General features: G+C 32.0%; 2 protein-coding genes across 4 annotated transcripts; one reads left to right on the top strand and one right to left on the bottom strand.

Annotated features, from left to right (window-relative positions):
* Positions 1–6,964: 6,964 nt before the first annotated feature.
* Positions 6,965–7,878, bottom strand: LOC106718309 (protein aveugle). The gene is made up of 3 exons (XM_014512359.2): positions 7,781–7,878; positions 7,469–7,582; positions 6,965–7,364 (listed from the first exon to the last, which is right to left on the bottom strand). Exons 1-3 carry the CDS (start codon positions 7,817–7,819, stop codon positions 7,188–7,190), a joined length of 330 nt encoding a protein of 109 aa, XP_014367845.1. The 5' UTR covers positions 7,820–7,878; the 3' UTR covers positions 6,965–7,187.
* Positions 7,879–8,171: 293 nt separating this feature from the next.
* LOC106718308 (protein phosphatase inhibitor 2) lies at positions 8,172–13,205 on the top strand. 3 transcript variants are annotated; one of them, XR_001357374.2, is made up of 3 exons: positions 8,172–8,718; positions 10,981–11,107; positions 11,790–13,205. XR_001357374.2 is itself a non-coding variant. In XM_014512358.2 (2 exons), the coding sequence occupies exons 1-2, from the start codon at positions 8,317–8,319 to the stop codon at positions 11,050–11,052; spliced, it is 483 nt and encodes a 160-aa protein (XP_014367844.1). In that variant the 5' UTR covers positions 8,175–8,316; the 3' UTR covers positions 11,053–11,161. The 3 variants fall into 3 exon arrangements, 1 of the variants encoding a protein (XP_014367844.1); XR_001357373.2 differs by having other exon boundaries at positions 8,175–8,718; positions 10,972–11,107; positions 11,790–13,200; XM_014512358.2 differs by lacking the exon at positions 11,790–13,205 and having other exon boundaries at positions 8,175–8,718; positions 10,972–11,161.
* The last annotated feature ends 2,212 nt before the right edge of the window (positions 13,206–15,417 follow it).

Raw genomic sequence — 15,417 nt, 5'->3', positions numbered from 1 at the left:
CAACCCTCGACAGTCGAGTCAAAGCGAGACAAACGAATGTATTTCCCCTATGTTTCTTTAAAGCGACAGCCACCGGTGTAAGTCGAAATGAACCTTTACTTTGTTATTTTTTTTATATTTACTGAAATCTGACACCGGAAATTTCTGTATAGATAGGAAAATAAAACTACCACTTCATGTTATCACTATAACATTTTGTTCGAGTTCGTTGTTGCTTGATTTGTTAACAAATACTAAATTTTAAAGGACATCGTACACATTTCAGTTCAAATCCACAAATAAAAACTTTGAGAGCAATCGTACAATAGAATGCGCTTAACAAGAGTGCGACGACGTGCGATCAATCAGCGATCTTACCATGACGTTTGGCAGCCGGCGCCTGCGCCTGCACTGACGGAATGCCTTTACCATACTTTACTGCCAATGTTTCATTATGCAAGTCAACTTAGATAAATGTATTTTAATTTGCGTTAATCTCGACAACTTTTTTTTTCGTTTATGAATTTATAGATTCGTTCTACGTCTTTTGCGTTAGTCTTAAAAAGTAATTAAGCACATACGATACATATGTTCATTTTCGAAAATCTATTTTATAACAGAATTAATATATTAGACATGAACTAATATTTCTGAATTAAATAAAAATATAATTTTCTTTAATACCAGTAAACATAAGTTTTATAAGACATTTAAAAAGATGATTTATAAAGTTTTGATACACAATTCAAGAACAAGGAGAAAGAAATAAATAGTTGTACATATAATAACTAATTAACACAGTGTAACATTTTTCTAATAAGAAACAAATAAAACCAACAAACATTTTGAGCGATGCGTTCACATTTTAATTTCTATTCGCCTGCGGAAATAAACTGTTTTTCTTAACTGTTCTGTCAACCTCCGAGGCAGTTTGGATAAACATCACATCGGGGTTAACATTTTTACGACATAATATATACGAGATAATAATATTAAAATGTTTATTAAAACAGTGAAATTAAATATTGAAGCTACTATAACTAGCATAAAGTTGAAAATTGCTAGATGAATTCAGAACGCCATTGAATATGAAACCTGAGAAGTCTCCGTCGATCCCCTCCTTGGAATGGGAATTATTCCACCTAAGTATGTTTACCATTAACCGCCCACTTGTCCTACTTCTAATTTACGTAAAATGGTCCAAACATTTCTACAAATTTACAGCTCTATGCAAATTATTGGAGCATCACCCCTTACTTTTGATTAAATTGACTGCGTTAGTTACCCCTCTTTATTAGTTTTATTTTAACTCAATGTGTGAGCACTAACGACGTTAAAATTACTAAAATCGACGATGTTTATTCATTTATTATAGCGATAAGTCTAACTTATAAAATTGCAACAAAATAAAATAAATTTAAACTATACAAAATATCAACGTTGAAAAAAAAATCTTAAAAACAGAATCGTATTTTTCATTATTTTTTCATTACTTTTCCTTGACGACCTGTAAGTTACCTAAGCATCATTTATTGATGTACGTGTAAAGAAAATTATCGTTTTCGACGCCACGAGATTGTACCTCTACGAGGATTTAAAAGATCTACGAAAGTGCTACGAATTTTTTTAATGCCCTATAACTATTGAATTGAATTATAATTAAAAAAAATTGAGTATAAAATTTAGGTCACGTTTCTTTTTAACGTTTTATTTTATTAAATAACCGAATTTTTAAAATCCATTGTTGCTATAAAACTGCTACGTTTATTTAATGTAAACTTTGATATATCTATTTGAAGGCACGCACTTTAATATGTTTGTAATAAATCTTAATATCCAGCGTATACCAGATACAGATTCTATCAATGTTAGCTAGCGCAAAGCAGTACACACGTGAAAATTTGACTCGATTAAATAAAATGTTAGATAATAATTATAATAAACAAACCTTTCGGAATCTTTTGGAACAATATTGCACAGCACTTAAAACACCAAAAATAATTTTAATATTTTAATAAATAATTATGTTAATATCTTATAATCTTGACGAACATCAAAGGCAGGAAAAATTTTAATAATGACTGCCGCGCGCGGGCTCGCGCACTTGTGAAGACCGCGCTGCACTGTCGGCTAACTGTGCCCGATCAGTCTCAGTGATCCACCGGTCACTGATGCTCATTGGAAACTGGTCAAGACATGACACAATAAAGTTCACGTGAAAATGGTTCGTCCGGTTTTCATTAATTATAACCGAGATGTGATTAGCTAGACTTCTATTGCAGTTGGAATGAAAAACGCGCGAAACATGACTGGGCATAAAATGTTTGTTTTTCGATTTCAAAATGTTTCTTTACGTTGTATGATACTTTTTAGTCTGAAATGTTTGTTTGTGTTGTAAATTACGATGTTTCAACACAAGTTGATAGTAACCATATGTTGTTTTTTCTAAAATTATAGTCAATTTTAAGAAAAGATTCAACTGTTGTGTTAGATGAAAGATCTTTAAACATTACGTAAAGAACACCACCTACTACCATTGCCTGTGGGAAAAATGTAACTGGCATTGCATATTTATCAAAAATAACAAACGGCATGGTTGATCCTTCTTTACTTCTTTCCAAAATAAATATTATAATATGTTCCATCGACGTTCAAAATTTTACTATTTATATATACTCAACAGTTATTTTTCGTGGTTGAGTCTTCGCGGTCTCTGAGAACGGACAAGTCATGCTAGTACAACAGTTATTTTTTTATATCATTAGGTGACAAACGAGCAAGCGGCCACTTGTATTCGCTGTAGTAGCGAAGCGACCGCTGTCCATAGACATACGCAGATTGCGTTGTCTACCCTTAATCAATGGAGGAGAGGACGCACCATAAGAGGATATGTCCCCGTCCTAGGCGTCCTCTCCTCCGTCAAATTCACTTACCCTTCCCATCCCTCCTTATAAGAAAATGGTGGGAAATAGAACTAAATTTAGGACTCCGCCGCGAATGATAATATGCCTAAGTAGGTAGTAATTAGTTTAAACATGAGATATTTAAAGGTTAGATGACGTAAGTATTCCGCGCTGCAATTCAATTAATGTCCGTCAGATAGATGTAAAAGTATTGTGTCATGGCGAGGTCCCGGTCGGGTTATAAAAAGCGCATCCATCGGCGGCCGGCCGGCAAGAATAATAAACAAAGGAGGGTCATTAAAATGGCTATTTCGGACTGTCTGCCCGCGCCGACAATCTTTTGTACGTCGTCATGAACTGAAGCGGCATCATATCTAACTTTATTAAAGAACAAATGAAACAACACGAAGCTCTCTTGAGAAACTTTAAACAAGAGAAAAACCTTGATAAAATCGACCCTCAGGTGGGTTAAGCCTTTGGAAACCCCCAAAATAAGAAAAAACTGTACTAGATCCACCACTACCAGTCATTCACCAAATGCAAAAGCGACTTATAAATATTTTCGTAACGCATAGCGTTGCCGCGTTTATCGCATGTCCTGTGGACATCTATCCCGCAATCAACCCGTCCATGACTTGAGTATTACATTCCAGACGTGATAGTACGGGTTCCTTGCTGCCAGGGCGTGTGGTATTTGTAGTACAAAAAGCAAACACCGCGTACGACTAGTCACTATAAATCCTCACTCTACACAGTTGTTTTAACTTCTCCTATCGTGTTAGTGGACCGGATTGTTATAAACTGATCAATTATAACGCGTAATTAGTTTTGAAATTGTTTTTATAGAAGGTAATATTTGATGTTTTATGTCCAAGCCCTTTTCTACTTGTGACAAGAAACAATTTATTTCCAAACACATTGTAATTCCCTCAGACTTAGCTTACGCGTTGTCGAAGGTTTAGAAAAGTTTCCAAACTAGAATAAACACCAACAAGTTACATTCCTCAAGGATTATATCTAGAGCACGAGTCTATGTTTAACAAGGCGCCCATTCCTGCATTCAACACTTAATAGCCATAACAAATTTAACACTATAAACATATTTCCACATCGTTCATCGCAGCAACAGATATACTCAGCAGAGATGGCGCTGCGTTCGCCGAGACTATTTCTGTTGTCCATCAAACACAACTATCAAATATCTACGAATTGTATTATACCTTATTAAATGCCTTAGTTGTATTTTTTCTCTTGTTTTATTTTATTTTATGATAAATACCTACTTTAATAGTAATAATATTTATTACGGTATTAAGATAATCTTGAAGAAAAACGAATACATTGACCCGTTTGCAAAGTAACCGATACAAACACAAACATTGAAGAGAAACGTTTCCAGGCGTCTAATTTATGAAGTCGGGACTGATGAATAACACCTTCTGTAGAAAACAACGTGAACCACACAGTTAAATGTGGAGCACTTACAACATAAGAAAAACTTTATATAACTTTTTTGTTTCGTTTATTTTGTAGGTTATGAAAAAATGTATACAGTAACAAACAAAATAAAACAATATCTAGAGTAATAATAAACAAATTGGACAAATTCATGTTTTATCTTATTATTGTTGAACAATTTATTTTTATAGTCAAGCAAGGATAAGTTGAAAAAGAAGCTGCTACCGGTTGGTCCAGTAAGAAAATATAATATAATAAGAAAATGGCATAAAAGGCGCTAGTGCGCAATCTTATATAGTTTCACTTATTCACCGGGTTAGATATCCCTCTCGGTCTATACTTTTATTCTATTGCATAAGACGTCACAGGTCTCTTATTTTCTTTCACATCCAAAAAAGATTATTCTGTGTCGCATTCGCTGTTAAAAATTAAAAAAATACCTTTAAAAATCGCTCAATATTCCCAATTTTATATTAGGATATATATATAATAATTGATCAGTACAATAAACCGACATTCTAATACTTTAATGCTCGATATATTCAATATAAAGTTTATGTGAATGTTCTCAGCGATCGTAAATTGCTCTCATCAGCAAATATTTACGTTTTGCTAAGCAGAAGTGAGACGGGACGCTCACCGCGCCGCGCCGCGCCGCGCCGCGCCGTGCTGGCTTAGCGCGAAATAGTTTGACGTACCAATACACGGTATTCAACAATGTTTATTGAAACAATGGATTGATCACTTTACTATTGATAAATATTTATCTCATAAATTGTCGGTTATTATAAATTAATGGAAATATAAATAAATAAATGATTAACGTATAAAGATTCTAAATAATCCATTGTTCCACCTTTTTTAACAAATGGAGGGAGTAATTTTGTCAATACGAAGGTTCGAATGAAATTAAAAAAAAATAGTTCAACAAGTTTAATTAATTTGAGCATCATATTTTTTTATTCTATGCTCTTAGTAATTATTGTCAAACATAAACCTAATCAAAAATATCAATTACTAAATGCAATTTCTATTTTACGAATATACATTTTGATGTAAACTGTGAAGTCATACATTATGTAGTCATTATTACATGAAAGTGTAACAAACAGATGTTTAATTGATACATGTAAAAAATACAAATAGATACAGAAATGACTGTTTAGTATACACCTACACCTCAGTCTGTTTTTACACGGTAGATTGGTTCCAGAAGAAGCCGTGTAAAAAAAGACATTGATCTTATACAAAAATGGGTGATTTGTTCCTAATCTCTAAAACCTATTAAAATTAGTGAAAAACAAGAATTTTTAAGAACAAGAATTCATGTTTATTTTATTAAATTTAATGGAAAATCAAATTTGCCTGCAAAAAAATTTCTTTACCAAACACGTCTTATTGCATTGAATGTTCACAAAATATTAACACGTTTCAATTGCTCTGACCAGTAAATTTTATTGTATGCACATAAAGGGAATTCCCCTAAATTAGTGCTATTCACATTTGCTTTGACCAGTAAAAATTGTTTGTACGCGCTAAAGGGGAATTCACTTAAATCTTTAAGCTAGTGTTCGCAAACTATCGATACTATCGATGGTTTCAGACTTTTTTCTTTCATAAATACTTTTTTGTGATATGAACATACTTCGCAAAAATTAAATTTGACAAAAAAAATTTAAGTACATAAAATTTCAAATCGTGCTAAAAAAATTAAAAATATTCAATTTTCAAACCGTGTTATATCAAAACCGTGTACAAAAAGACCGTGTAAAAACAGACTTAGGTGTACAATATATGAAATTTTACAGAACCGAGTAATGTAAAAATATAATCTAAATGTTTATGTTATACTTTATTTTGTTTTATATCCTAACAATATTATATTATCCTTGTCTCAAAGGATTTTTTTACATTAATTACTTTACATTATAAACAATTTCTTACACATTTACAAACATTCTAAGCACCCAAAGAGATTCAAATATATGTAAGTATAGAGAGGACATTACTTTCCTTAGTAGTCTTATCAACATTAGTGCTATCTGTTACCTCATGAAGTATTTTTAATTTTTTTTATTTGAATTTTAAAATGCTTCCAAACTACGTAACCTTACAAATATTTTCTTACTAGCTTTTTCCCGCGACTCCGTCCGCGCGATATAAAAAAAATAATAATAATAGAAAACGGGGTAAAAATTATCCTATGTCCTATTCCTGGTTCTAAGCTATCTGCCCACCAATTTTCAGTCAAATCGATTCAGCCGTTCTTGAGTTATAAGTGGTGTAACTAACACGACTTTCTTTTATATATATAGATAGGTAGATGTATTATTTAATTTAACGCTTTTATTTTATTATATAACACTATTTAACAACCGAGTCAGCCAACAAGTTTGGCAAATGTTTTAAAACTAGGCAAATCAAATATGACAACTGAGATAGCACCAGTTGTTTGTGTTTGTGCTAAAAAATTTAGTTTGCAATGTCCAGTCTGTATACTTAAATTTCTTTGAAAACACCTTATGAGAATAAAATATAATGTTAAAGTGTATTTGAAGTTTTCTAAATTTTATTTCATATATATAGGAACATTATTTATTAACAGTTAATTTGAAAAATATATTCATCAGCTGACACATAAATGTCATAAAATCTCAAACAGTTTAACAATATTCTGAAGACTTACTTGAAATTAACACAAAGACTAATAAATCCTACAATTTAACTGTCCTCATCCAATTTATGCTGTGTCATAAACCTAAGAGCTATTATAACATTCAACAGTTTGAGCGCATGTTTAAGAAAGACAGATTGACGAGTTGCAACAGCCTCGTATGACTCCCTGTGTCACAAATCGTAGTTAAAATCTGCCCGTTCCAAGTCTCGTATCTCTACAATGTCCGTCTTGAGTCTTAGTTTTAGAATTTCCCGCCAAATTGCTTCCCTGTGCTCCTTATTTGTAATGCCCATTCTTAATAAAGTATTGTCATTGATTCTAACTAGAGCTCTTCCGGTAATATCATGCTGTGAATTAACAATTGACATTAATATGGAAATTATTACAAAGTTAAACTGTATCTTATTTGAATAAGTTTAATATTTGATACTCAACTGACAAATGAAATTACCTCATGAAATCTTTCCCAGTACAGGCTGTAGTAGTCACTGCAGTGACGCCGCAGCCATTTCTGTACGTCGGCTTCAGTCCACAAGTACACTGCTTTAGGTCTCGTTGCTTTCGCCTGGAGCAAGAAGCAAGCATTATTTCAGTTAAAAATTTAGGTTTTATGTTTGTATGTTGTTGTGCAGTAAGTTGATATAACCCAGCATCATGAAAACAATCGGAACCGTCTATGACAGGTTTAAAATGTACCCAAACACAAATTAAGTCATAAAATGTAAACACCAAACACGGGAGAGCATTACATTATTAATTTTACCTTTGGCTTATTAGTATTTAAGGCAGAGTCTTCAACCATTTTGTTTCATAAATTTTCTTCGTACTTTCTTTATTTTTGCAATTTTAACAAATTTTTTGTAAAGATAACAAACATGAGAAAATTACATATAAAAGATGCTTGACACTGACATTTGATTTGACAGTGTTCCAAGTGTGTTACAATGTTACAGATGAACTAAATTCCAATAAATTATTTTCCTCGATGTATATTTTACGATAATAACACCAATATTTGAAGAGGCTCTTAATTTTACCTTGCACTTTATAATTATTTGCTTGTGAATCTTCCTTGAACGTATATTCGGGTTACAGTCATGTTTTGTGGCAACACAGTAATGTCAAAAATAAAATGATTTAATTATTTAAATTTTTTGCCATATAAATTGCAACATTGGTGCATATGTCAGAAAATGGTAGAATTGCCGGATTTGTCATCTGCCGAAAAATAAAATAAATCGTCTTAAACTGGAATTTTTGTTGTCAAGTTTATAAGGATGCAACTGTAAACCTTTCGGTATGGCACAGAATTTACAGAAAAAGCCCTCAAAGGGTATATTAAAGACCTCAAGAAGCGTAGACGGGCAAGACGGAACACCTTCTACGAGTAAGAGAGCGAAAGAGCAGAGGTTTGACGAAATGAACATTATGGAGACGTTTCATCCTGCCGACAAAGATTACGGCCACATGAAAGTCGACGAGCCTAAAACTCCTTTCTCAGAAGCGATAGACGGCGACTTGGAGCCGGCGGACGAGTTGGACGCAAACATATTGGCGGCAAAACTCGCAGCGAGCATGAACAAGCCGCCCAAGTGCGTGGAGCCTTGCGACAGCGACGAGGAAATGGATGAGCCCGAGGATGTGCGGCAGCGGCGCCTCGAGTTTGAAAAGAAACGCAAAATGCACTACAATGAATTTCAGGTTATATTTACATCTATATATTTTTATGTCATTTTTTACTTACATAGCAAACTTCTAATGATATTTCATATTATTTAAAGTTTGCTATGTATTGTTTTGGCTTTTGGCCATTGCAGGTAAACCCATATATTAAGACTTTTGCATGCAACCCTTATTACTGGATTTATCTAGTAATAAAAACTAACTTAAGATATAAGTAAAGTCAATCAAAGAGTATTAATGTACTACACCACCACAATTGATATAATATCAATTAATCGATTTATTATAATTTTAAATATTTATCAACAACAAGAAATCAATATTTACTAAAAAAACAGGTTAATGGTAACTAAAGCTTCCCCTATGTAGATGTAAAAGGTTAATTAGTAAGTCTAGTGGGTGTTGGATATGTTGTGGTGATGACTCACATGTTATCATTCAAGTGGCTGGCGGCCTACGCTTTGTACTTGATAACAAAATTACATGCCATTACCTTTATATTTTTTTTTAGTCTTGTACTATTTGGTCGGTATATTTATTGATTTACTATGAATTTAGGTTACCTTGGGAGCTTTGTTTTATTATTGTTTATCAATTTTAAGTTTTAGTTGAATGACTTGTTTAGTTTTCATTTTATATTGAGATTTATTTTATAATTAAAAATAATTTGTCTGGCTGTGAAACAAACATTATTTTTTACGCATTCTGAATAAAACAAAATTACACCTTTATTGTATTTGAAAAAAAAAAAAAATTCTTCACTCTAGTTTAATAAATATAGATATTAAAAACAATATGCTACTACAAACATATCTTAACAGCTAATAATAACTGAAATTGTATACCACATCTGTAATAGCTGGTGTGGGTACAGTACTTGTAATGACTAATGGTGCAAATACTAGATAGAGTTAAACTGAGCTCAAGCGCATTGCCTATTTGCACTTATTAACTTTTCCAACTCTGATGTAATAAGATTAAACCAGATCATTGTGTGTTCATCGAGAATTATTAGTATTTTGAAATTGAGTTAAATATAATTACAATTGGTAAGAATAGAATGATAAGAGAAAGAATCATGTCATTTAATAATTTTTTTTTCGATGTTGGATTAATGTAGTTAAGGTTAAGGTTTCGGATGAAAAAAGATTGCATGTAGCTGAGATGCGTATGCTAAGATGGATATGTGGTGTGACAAGAAAAAATAAAGTTAAGAATGTGTATATCAGAGGAAGTTTGAAAGTAGCGCCAGTTATCGAGAAATTGAGGAGCAGAAGGTTAGCGTGGTTTGGACATGTTATGTGGAGGGATGATAGTCATATAAATAAAAAAGTAATGAGATTGAATGTGGATGGCTATAAAGATAGAGGAAGACCAAAGAAAGTATGGATGGATTGTGTGAAAGATATGCGTAAGAAGGGGGTAAATTCAGATATGACGGCTGATAGAGATGTATGGAGGAGTAGTACATACTGTGCCACCCTCCATAGGGATAAGGGCAGGTTGATGATGATGATGGATAAATGTTATAAATTTTTTTGTTATATAAATCTATTTCATATAGAAATAGAAATTCTCTGCTAGGTTCATTACTACAGTGGTTCCACATTTTTACATTTTTTTTTAGCAGACAATTGTACATACAAGTATGGCTAACCCTATTATGTGATAATGAAGGTGTGTCACGCAAAATGGTGTGACGTTTTTGGCAAGGACACACGTCAATACTCATAACAATAAAACTTGTTCAAAATAATTGTCTTAACATTTGAAAAATGTCCTGTAAAAGGAAAATAATTGTGGAATAGCTGAAATATCTCATATTTTAGAAGAATAGCACCTTTTAGATTATTAATATTTTTGTAGCTATGTATTAATCCAGATAGATAAATACAAAGGAAAAATATCTTATCTGTGACTTATCAGTAAACAACATAAACTATTAATAGCGGTGTAATAAATACAAAAGCAATAGGCAAATTTGATTATTCTAAGTTTCATCGTAAATTCTAATCTTTTTATCACATCTCGGACAATTTAAGTATTTTTCCATTTTAATTTGATGTATTGTTATTGATAATTTTTTGTCTACAAAACAAAAAAAAAACAAAAATATTTGATTGTATGTTATTATATATTAACAAAATGAATAAAAAAATTTAAAATTATGCTGAAAAAAAAATCATTTGCAAATAAAAATTTTGCTTTATCTCCTCAACATTTGTAAACATGGAAATTTAAATATGAAACCTACATATTAACCCATTGCAGGCATTACAGCTGGCGCGGAAGCTGATGGCGCAGGAGGAGGAAGAGGAGGACGAAGAGAAGGAGACCCGCTCCGCCACCTGACTGCAGCCCCCCAGCGCTGCCCCTCGCTGTACATAACACGGACCATCTCAAGCTGGTTGGTTACATTAAAATTGTATTGTATACAACAGTATTGTAAATATAGCACTTTATTTTTTCTATTGTCATTATTTTTCCCAGTCCAGATAATATCTAGTATTTTTAAGACTTACGTAGACTTTTTACATAACTAGGGGACATCTATGAGTAACTTTACACGAATTTCATGACCCCCTCGTCCAACTTAGTGTGATTTCACATATTTTGTAATTTTACATTTACAAATTTATAATTAAAAACAATATAGCTAAAAAAACATTTTGAAATGTTTGTCATGTGATGTCATGAAATTTGGGACCCCTCTTCGCCACTTGTTCACAATGTCAACCTACGTCGACCCCCTTCTCTCTCCCTTAACATGTGACGTAAGTTATGGATGACCCCCAAAATACAAATCACATTTAGGCCAATATCTGTGTCTTGCTAGAATTTTACTCATAAGAAATGTAGTTCTGGTTATTTATCTAGGAGCTGGTAATTTCTATTTCCTTTTTTCTCCTTTCGTAGTAAAGATACTAGTAAGTTACGTAGTTATTTACATGTTTCATACACAAGTGGATAAACTATTGTTATTAAATGAACCTTGTTTAAACGTAGCAAGAAAAACAGAACAATCCAGAACTTTGTTTTAAGCTTGACTCAAACAACAGTCATATAACGATGTGATAATTTCTTTGCAGGATTTCGTCAAACATTAGTTCCAGCTTTCGCAGACAATATATCAGATATAAGTTGGTACTTATTGCCATAGGCGTTGTGTTCCTGAACTTGGCTGTAAGAAAATCTATGTGCGTGCGTTAGATTATATGTGACGGAGATATCCGTGATTTATATGAAAAATTTGCATTTTTATTTGTACAAGCGTGATGAACAATCGCTCGCAGAATGTTCAGTGAAACGCTTACATATATAATAAGGGAATTTACAATTCATTAGTTCGTAACGTAACGCTGTTTCGATTTAACTTCTTTGTTACTTATGTGGAATACAAAATGCAATAATTTAAGTTCATATTTAATTCGAGGGCGCTATCGACCGATTCAAACTGATTTAATTTATTTGACGTCTCGAGTAAATCGCGAGCTCCGCTAGTTACATGTAAACACTCTCATACGATGTCATATGTATGAAATTTCGCGTCCGCGACCGCGTCTTAGATATGAACAAGCGTTATTCTTGCATCATTTAGGTAAACTTGATTCACATAGATTTATCAACACTTTCAGTACGCAATAGCGCTTACAAATTTAATAAGATTTTTTATAAAATGTACTATAATATAGGGCAGGGTAATCAATGCTGCTCGATGAAATGCTTAACTTATAGTTTGTAGTATGAGCGGGATATGAATTAGTCCTGGACGACCGACGGCAAAGTCGACCAGCTCATGTAGACCTCCATGAAAATTGAACTGAAGTTATGTATAAGGTTGTTAGAGTTTTGGTATCAGTTTTATCGTGATTCTAAGGCTTTGTTTACAACAAACTTATTATTAGCCACTCACAATTAGCTGCAATGCTAATTAATTTTTGGTTGAGTATGCGACTTCAGGACAAAAGTCGTAGTCGCAGACTCTTGGTCTCACAATCAACTAGATATGAGACAGCGACTGACGATTCGTTTCGTATGAAAGCACCCTTATGGAGGTCAACATCTAGCGGTGTATAAAAAATAACAGTGAAAAGAAATATAAATTTACTCGTGTGGAGCCCCAATTAATTGACTGTTGAAACTAGTCGATAATTCGTAATTTACATGTTTTTCCATTTGTTTTCTTTTAAAATTCTAGGTATAGATGTTTTAAATGTAGTTGGCCTTAAAGTGAAAATTAAGATGCAAGCAACTTTGCATGGATTCAACAAATCCTTGTTAACTAACGCAATGCTCCTAAGTATAGAATCCGTTAAGAAATCAACTGATTATAATTATTTTTTTGGTACGTTGATGCAAATAGAAATGAGTAATTTGATAAAAAAGAAATCATAGACATTTAACAAAAACCTCAGAGAACGTTAAAAAGTCGTGAAATATTTTATTTTTATTGTGCCAAATTGAGCAAAATTCTAAATCTCCAAATAAAATTGTATTGAATTGATTGACCAGTTCTAATGTATTACGTTTAAAGTTTTATATAATAAAGGCAATTATGTAAAGACTTTAAAAGAGAATATAGTGTTATATACAGATTAAAACAGAACAGTAATATTGTATGTTGTATAGACATATATATGTTTAAAATATCCTACATTTTTGCTTGCTATTTACTACGGCGTAGGTATTAAAAAATATATTACAATGTTTTATTTGTAACTCTTAAATAAGTTCTTTTATTGTTTTTGGGTAAACGTCTTCATTTATAACCTTAATTTCTAAACTTATACCTACTAATAGAGTTAATTTTTTTTATTTACAATATTTTGTACTAACACTAATCGCTTCTGATGACAATTTAATACAGACTGGATATGATTTAATTTTGTTTTATTTCTTTTTATTTTGTACGTTTATTTATTTTCTAGGATTTTTTGAACGAAATTCACAATGTCAGTGAAAACTTTTTTTAATTTTGGCACGGTTCACAATAATGCCTGGTCCACATTATGCCAGTACATTAAGGCAAGTACTAATGCTCGAAATAGACACTAATTGGCGCCAGTGACCATGCCAATCCAGTAACTAACATAGCGCACACGCGGCAATATTTCGGCTTTCATAGACAATTTTTTTAATTATATTTTTGAGTGTTTCTGCTTAATGCGGTTTTGAGTTTTTTGAAATTATTATCTAGACTTCGCGATTCAGCTCTACTTTCCAATTTACTGGCATGATGCAAACCAGACATAATTATATCTAAGGCTTTGATAAAACATAAGAAGAAGGACGAAATTCGAACACTCGACCACTAATTTTCTAACCATATCAAATGAAAGGTGAAATGTCAAATGACGCACACAATGTGGTAAAGTTAAAACTTATACGAACACAAATACATGCTAAGTTATAATATATTGATATATGAAAGCGAATTTAATTTTCCATTAAACTTTACAAGTTTTCGTGAGAAAATATTAATATGTGAAGCGCACACATTTTATTTACACTATAGAGCTTCTATATACGGACACAAAATTCAGAGAAATTATATTTTATCTGTTATATTAAAGTTAAATATGTATAAATGTATGTTATATACTGCAATAATAATCTCCAAATTCGACATAGTTCGCTTCGGAAATTAGTAATTCGTTTTCAGGAAATTAAATAATTTCGATGACGAAATTATTAGCACAATAGAAAGTGTAATTTACTCAAATATAATTAGTTACTCGAGTAGTTTTCCAACAAGTAATAAATGCACTTAAGAATAAACAATAGACAATAAATTCTAGATTTATAACATTTAAATTTCCTTTTGGTCACTGAATATTATGAATCTTTGTTTAATTATTTTACTGATTACCAAAGTACAGAAAACAGAAATACTTTTACTATGGATTGCGACTGCCGCCAACAAGCCACAACAAAAAAAAGTCAGCTTTTTAACTTATGTATGTTTTTGTTTTGAATGTTAGAATTAAACATTGTTGACTTTATAACTAAAATCGGTAGAAGCAATGTTTTAAATTCAAGTTATAATAAATTTCATCACTGCATTGTAGAAGTACTTTGCTTGTCATAGTTTTCGTATATTTTACACATAGTATTATTTGTTAAAAAAAACACATTTCAAAAGCAATATAAATGTAGAATGCATAGAAACCATTCGTTGGCCTTATTAAAATTATTTTTATTGTATTATAATAGAAAGAAATTTATAAAACAGTTTTTGTTTTATTTAAAAAAATCCTCACATTGCTTACGAGTAAGAGACTTCTTTGTCATTCTTGGGTTAATACCATATTATCTAGATTATCTTTACTTCTTAGTTTAATAAGCCATCTAGTTCATAATTAAAAATATGCCTAGTGAGATTTTAAATTGACGATTTTCGCAATCGGTCGGTGGCACATACATTTATGGACGCAAAAAGTTTTATAACATTTAAAGATAATGTTGCCAGTGTCTTACAAACTTGGCGTGTATAAATCAGTTCTGAACCGGCTCAAATGTTCAGTTCACATATGCTTGAACTGTTAATCTGCGGCTAAGCGCGACTGTCCTACTGTACTGGCATATTGTAAACCAGGAATTACTTGTCATAGTTCCCGGTGATTCGCATCTCCCATTCCCAACTATAAATTCAAATCATAACTCTAACTCTAAGCAGGTACAAATTGTACTGAGCAGCGTATCGGTTTACTGATCTGC

This window comes from Papilio machaon, chromosome 15 (assembly GCF_912999745.1).
Source record: "Papilio machaon chromosome 15, ilPapMach1.1, whole genome shotgun sequence".
Classification (NCBI taxonomy): Eukaryota; Metazoa; Arthropoda; class Insecta; order Lepidoptera; family Papilionidae; genus Papilio; species Papilio machaon.
Note: the sequence above shows the minus strand (reverse complement) of the source record. Positions and strands in the feature narration are given on the sequence as shown.